Genomic DNA, 7,074 nt, shown 5'->3' on the forward strand with positions numbered 1-7,074 from the left:
TTTTTGTGCTACCTAACACATAGGTAGCGCAAAAAAAAAAACTATGTAGTAGGTAACACATAGGGGTTTTTTTTTGTGCTACCTAACACATAGGTAGCACGAAAAAAAAAAACCCTATGTGCTACCTAACACATAGGGTTTTGTTTTTGTGCTACCTAACACATAGGTAGCGCAAAAAAAAAAAAACGATGTAGTAGGTAACACATAGGGTTTTTTTTTTTTGTGCTACCTAACACATAGGTAGCACAAAAAAAAAAAACCCTATGTGCTACCTAACACATAGGGTTTTTTTTTTGTGCTACCTAACACATAGGTAGCGCAAAAAAAAAAACTATGTAGTATGTAACACATAGGGTTTTTTTTTTTTTGTGCTACCTAACACATAGGTAGCACAAAAAAAAAAACCCCTATGTGCTACCTAACACATAGGGTTTTTTTTTTGTGCTACCTAACACATAGGTAGCGCAAAAAAAAAAAACTATGTAGTAGGTAACACATAGGGTTTTTTTTTTTTGTGCTACCTAACACATAGGTAGCACAAAAAAAAAAACCCTATGTGCTACCTAACACATAGGGTTTTTTTTTTTGTGCTACCTAACACATAGGTAGCGCAAAAAAAAAAAACTATGTAGTAGGTAACACATAGGGTTTTTTTTTTTTGTGCTACCTAACACATAGGTAGCACAAAAAAAACCCCTATGTGCTACCTAACACATAGGGTTTTTTTTTTTTGTGCTACCTAACACATAGGTAGCGCAAAAAAAAAAAACTATGTAGTAGGTAACACATAAGGTTTTTTTTTTTTGTGCTACCTAACACATAGGTAGCACAAAAAAAAAACCCTATGTGCTACCTAACACATAGGGTTTTTTTTTTGTGCTACCTAACACATAGGTAGCACAAAAAAAAAAAACCTATGTAGTAGGTATGTAGTAGCTACTACAATTTTGTGTACCTTATTGTAAAGTGTTACCGCATTATCAGTATATCAACTATAAACTGTTCTAAACATTCTTCCCCATGACAAAAAGCAGTTAAGGGTGGTAAGATGGGTCAAAGTTCATTGTTATGTTCCATCAAAGTTAAGGAATCATGAATTAAACATTTCACTCTTCATAAATTGGAACATCTCTAAAGGCTCACAAACAAATATCTTGCTCTCTGCCACAGATTCATTATTGATTATTGTGGTTTTGACGCCAGGACACAGAAATATTCCAGTTCCTGCTTTATTTCAGTGTCAGGAGACGTGACTCCCATCTCCTCCAGAAACCTGTGAAGCAGTGCAGAGATTGATTCATCAGCTTTGCACTTAGTAGAGTGCCACAGAACAAAAAGCATTCAGATAGCTAAGTGTGTGTGTGTGTGTGTGTGTGTGTGTGTGTGTGTGTGTGTGTGTGTGTGTGTGTGTGTGTGTGTGTGTGTGTGTGTGTATGTTTGTGACCTTTTCTGGGTGTTAAGCAGCAGGTCTTCAGCTGTCAGGGGATCTTTCTTCCTGTAAGCTTGGAACATGGAAAAGGACTGGATGAATCCCACCAGGTTCCTCACAGAGATTGATGAGTTCACCTGAATACACTCAATCCTGATGTCACATAACAGAGAAAGAGAAAAATCATTTACACCATGCAACTCTCCAGTTCAGGGTTAACCATTGATCTAGTTTGTTATTGCCTTATTCCTCGAACAACATAGGGATGCCAGGATTTACGTTTACTGGGTTTGGATTATGTATTGTCAGTCCCTTTTCTTTGCCCTACTCATGCAGAAACGTGATACTGGATCCGTCTTTGTAGGGACCATGGCATTGCATTGAGCTATTCCAATGGTGTGTTCAGGTTTGGTAAGGTATACACAGTAAGTGTTTGTGTGTTATATACCTCTCCTTGTCTGGAAAAGGGATGGCTGAGTAGAGCTCTTCCAGCTTACCGTCAGCTACAGCTACTTGATTGCTAGTGTGTGGATGCAGCGTCTGTCTCACCTGGAAGGGAATGTTTATACATTTTGAACTATTCCATTATGTATCCAGTTCATTCTTTTCCATTCATTTTGTGTCTGTGTCTCTGTAGAAATAATAAAAAAAAAAACATTTAAACATACATCGAGTAGACCAATAAATAAATGCATGATGGTATGTTGTAATGGTGGTGTGATAACCATTACCGATGTGAATTATTTGTCTGTATAAATCGTGCCGCACTGCCATTTTTGTCCAAAGAGGCAACTACGCTCAATGAAAACTCTTCCTTGTAGTCATGTTTGCACAGATTAAAAAAAACGGAATATAAGTGCGATATTTAGGGTGTATTCACACTGGGAAAGTCCGCTAGTTCACTTGCTTTGGTCCAGACCAAATCGAGTTTAGATTTTTTTTTGGTCCACTTTCTAATTGCCCCTTTTGCAAGTGAACCAGCATTACGAAGCAAAACCACATGTGATGTGAGGTCGTTCATTCATTGGACAGACATTCTGGGGTGGAGAGAAGCAGGAAGCAAAGTAAAAACTGCAAAATATATCATAGATATAATATGGGGTTAAAAATAATAAAAAGGCCTACATCTAGCCTATACATAAATAAGAAAAACACAAAATTATTGTTGTTTCATATGGTTATAATATGAAGCCCTATGACAATGCCACGTTATGTGGCTTGTAGCCTACGATGAGAAACATCATTTTTACTGTATTTTTGCTGCTGGACGTGCGGCTAGCGAGAAGAACAGGCTCAAGCTGACACTCATGTGATTAAGCTGTGTGTCAGCTGGGTGTCAGTTTGGCGCAGTTCAGCTCCAAACTGACACGCGGATAGTATTGACGGTCCTGTACATGGGAAGCAAAATAAAAACACACACTTCTTGCGCAGCGTGAACCTGTTGGCACTGTGCGGGAGACGCTCCCCTCTCCTTCATCTGATCGCTGAAATCATTCAGCATTTTCATGCGTCCTCTCGATCAAATGTAATAGGCCTATACTTTTCTGGGGTTCCGGTCAAACCACAACTTATCGTCCTAACAATGGCATTGGCGACAACACACTTTCCCATAATGTGAAGCAGACGGCAATTTATTAAAAAAAGAAAAGAAAGAAAAGGCACATTGCCTCCTGCATTTGGGTCAGATCGAGTCTGGACAAATTCACACCACAAACGAACTGCAGTAGAGTGTGTATGGAAGCGCACCAAGACCACCTCTTCAGCTGGGTCTCGGAGCGCTTGTTTGGTCCGCCTCCGAGTGAGATTGCTGTATTCACACCTGCCTGAAAGATACGCACCGAAGGTGGAAGTGCATCTGAGTTTGTTTCAACCGAACTAAACACGGCAGGTGTGAATACACCCTTAGTGCAATTTATTAGATTTTGGCATAGGTGGATTTTTAAATAGCGAGTTGTTCATCCACCCTTGCTACTAGTCTTTGACCACACCCTGACTCCAGCTCTGTACTTGAAAAACTTAAGGGGAGAAGGCCATGGTAAATCCAATATTCCTATGGACCCCACCTCTTCAGTATCAACAAGACGTAATAAAGATTTGCATTCCTGATAAGGTTTAACACCACTCCTATGAAGTTATAGAGCTTGAGGTCTGCACTCACCTCTTTATAGATGTGATCCAGTCTTTTTCCACAGTCCTGGTAGTGAAGTCTGGTGTTAATGTCACTGAAGCCCAGCAGGGCTATGCAACCGCGGGGCTTTAAAACCCGACCGGCCTCAGACAAGAACCTCGACTGATCAAACCAGTGGGCTGCTGACGCCGCCGTCAGCAAGTCAACAGAACCATCTGGAAAAGGGAGCTCCTCTGCAGAGCCCTTTCTGCAGGTGCAAAAGACAGGTCACACACGTATCCCCAAAATGCTTTCAGAACATGATCATTTGTTGGAACCGTTAAGTTAAGTTAAGTTGCTTTATTTGTCAATTAACACAAGGCTACATTGAAATGTGTCTTTTTGAATATCCCCTCTGAAGACACCAAACTGCCGAGGGGTCCTCGCGCACAGTCAGCCATAGTACAGCGGGCCTTGAGCAGTCAGGGGTCCAACCAGCGACCTCATGGTAACTGTATGCCTCTGTTTCCTTTAGGCCATCCTACCACCCAAAATTATTTTCAAAGAGTAACTGAATGGCCACACATAGAGAGAAACTCATGCACGTCCTACTTGTACGAGATGTTTGCGTATCCTGGCACAGCCCTGGCCTCCTCCAGTTGACACTCGCTGATGTCCATGCCTACCACTTCTTGGAAGTGCGGCGCCAGCAGCCGGGAATTCTGACCCGTCCCACAGCCAAGATCCACAGCCAGCACATGTGGCTGTCCTTTCTGGCGGGATGTGAACAGATATGGCAGAAGTTGTTATTTATTTTTTATTTTTAATGTTGAAGATTTCTGCTTCATAAACTTTTGTTCAACAAATTGACAAAATACCTCCGGCCATGACATACCTTTTTATCTAGGTACTGAAGAATAATGTTCTTGACCTCAACTGGAGGCGTAAAGCGATACCTTTGGTAGATGGAGGCGTGATCCTTCCCCTCAAACAGCCGGTATGTCATGGTGGGTGTTTTTAATCACTTGTCTCTTTCTGTTCTGTTGCTGATTTCACCTTTTCTGATGAGTGCTCCAAGTCAGTCTCCTTTGTTCGGCTTATTCTCCTCCAGACTTGTGCTTCCCTGGGTTTAGCCTATTTTACCATCTGTTTTCTCTCAGATCTTGTATCTTTTTATCTTCCCGCTGTGTCCTTTGTTAAAGCTGTTTTCTGCCCCGACACTCAAACTCTCTGCACTCTCACCAGCATTTAACTCTTCACCCACTAGCTCAAGTGCAGTTTCCTAGTTTCTTTTTGATAGATCTAACTGACACAGTGGCAGATAATAATTGTGTTTAACAGTCAGTTACAGATTAAATCAACTAGTAGAAACATTAAAAAGTGCTAGAGAGATAACAGTAAAACAGATACAAAAAAGTTTAGTAGGAAACATGTTTCTTACTAGTTGAAAGCAGCCCTCAAATCCGGAAGTCTTGACAGCTCGGCTGTGGATTGGTTGGCAATGTGTAACAAGAAGCAGGGCCCCTTTCTTAACCCTTTCAGGGCCAGATGACACATCGAATCCTAGTTCTACTGTGTCCAAAATATATCTGCATGTGCTCACAGAATTTTTTTTCACACATTGTGTTTGTATTTTATGACACAGCCTGGTTTCTCCTGTGTATGCATCTAATGCTGGGCTTACATAGAGGACTTTTAAAAGACTTTGAAAAGACTGAAGACTGACACCCTCTCACATCTAAAGACAATCAACTCACACCTGAAGACAGTTAGTCATTAGTTTTCAGTCACAGAGTGAGATTTTGAAAATACAGGGGTCTCATATTGCAAGACTACAACTAGATTCCTTTTGAGATTAATATTATTTCCGCAAACGCGATTGTGATTATTTAATTAAAAAAAAGTTAATTCAATATTCCGAGCGGGGGACTTCCTGTAGTTATTTGACCAGCTTTATTTGCTGATCTAGTCCCCCAATAACTTTAACTCCTAACCCTGTATTTGATGGTAAAGTGTCAAGGTTGCGCGGCTGTCAGCCTGGTTCTCCCGCCGAGGCTTCAAGGAAAATGTGTCCGAAATACGTGCCTGCACAGGTGGACACAAGTCACGACTAATGCCGCTCCTCCTGCGCCGTGCATGGTGCATGCGAGAGTGTGACAGTGTTTACGTCATTTCGCTTGAGCCAACCCCTTAAGACTAACGATAATATCAAACATGTTTGATAATGTCGGAACGTCAAGACGGGAAGAAGACTGGCTGAAATTGGGTCGGATGACCACCTTAAGGCCCGGACACACCGGCCCGATAATTGCCGTCGTAGAGTCTGGAGGGGGCGGGGACACGAATCTGTTTGGTGTGTGCCGTGAAATCGGTTGTAGTATGTCGTCGGGCTTCTTTTCAAAAACATTTCAGCCAACCAACCAATGATCTTTTGTTGAGATAACTTATCATTCATATGTAATATAACTTCAAGATTTTAGTTCTATACATACTATGAATTCCAAAAAGTAGTGTTATTTAAGACTGTTGTATTGCTGTTTTATATTTAAATAAACATTTTGATTGATTGGTATGAAAAAGAATAAGTTGGCACAACAGTTATTGTTTGAAATTCTTAGTGTGTAGACCTTCAATTAGTTTTAGTTTTTACACAAAAGAAACTTACATTTTCATTCCATATGAATGATAAGTAAAATCAACAAAAGATAATTAGTTGGCTCAAATGTACGCAGTTTTCATTAAAACCTTAGACTTATATTTGGCCTCAAAATTAAAAAAATCGAGTGAAGACATTTCTCAGTAACCTTTACATTTTTACAGTGTAGGTTTTCTATAATGTAAAACTTGATATAAAACCTAGTCAAACATGGCACCACATACCGTCAGGATGTGGCTCACATTTTAGTTAATTTGTTGAGTCTAGTGGGCAGCCATGCAGCAATGTGGGTCACCAAAGCACATTGCATAAACGTGCTAGAAAACGTTTTTGACAACGAGGCCTACTATCAAAACAGTCTCTAAAACATGTATGGGGTCACTGGGTCAATCATATCCGCCTATCCTCACCACTTCACCTATTGTGTGTTACGGCTGTGTGTCTGTCTGAGTGTGTATTACTCTTTTGTCCATTTGCAAAGCTGAAAAACATCTTTGTTTGGCTTTGGTTGCCCAGGAATGTCCTCCAGGGTAGCAGAGCATGTTTAATTGCTCTCAGAGGATAATGGAGATAATGACCTTTTGACCGATACAAACTTAATGATTCCACATTTACAACTGTTGAAAACTAACACTGCCCCATCCCATGGGCTCTCATTAGCCCTGGCAAACATCTGAATCATCAGACATTGCATCAGAGGCATTGATCTTAACCTATTGTATCACCTCTGAAGTTCTTTCATACATAATGTTTTTCTTTCACCATAACTTATCTCAAGACATTTTAAAGTGATGCTATTCCCCAAGCTCTGTGTTTCAACAACAGGTTAAGATCCACTGAGGATGTCATGGCTGTGGTGGTAGCCATTAAGAAGGCCTGGGG

At 40.7% G+C, this 7,074-nt stretch overlaps 1 protein-coding gene across 1 annotated transcript; it reads right to left on the reverse strand.

Annotated features, from left to right (window-relative positions):
- Positions 1–1,182: 1,182 nt before the first annotated feature.
- On the reverse strand, positions 1,183–4,542 carry LOC307258922 (putative methyltransferase; the record flags this gene model as incomplete). Its single annotated transcript, XM_080038600.1, has 6 exons — positions 1,183–1,273; positions 1,445–1,582; positions 1,878–1,978; positions 3,588–3,804; positions 4,149–4,309; positions 4,432–4,542. The coding sequence occupies 6 exons, from the start codon at positions 4,540–4,542 to the stop codon at positions 1,183–1,185; spliced, it is 819 nt and encodes a 272-aa protein (XP_079894726.1).
- Positions 4,543–7,074: the final 2,532 nt, after the last annotated feature.

The sequence above is a fragment of the Ammodytes marinus genome (assembly GCF_949987685.1).
Source record: "Ammodytes marinus genome assembly, chromosome: 12".
NCBI classification, from domain to species: Eukaryota; Metazoa; Chordata; class Actinopteri; order Uranoscopiformes; family Ammodytidae; genus Ammodytes; species Ammodytes marinus.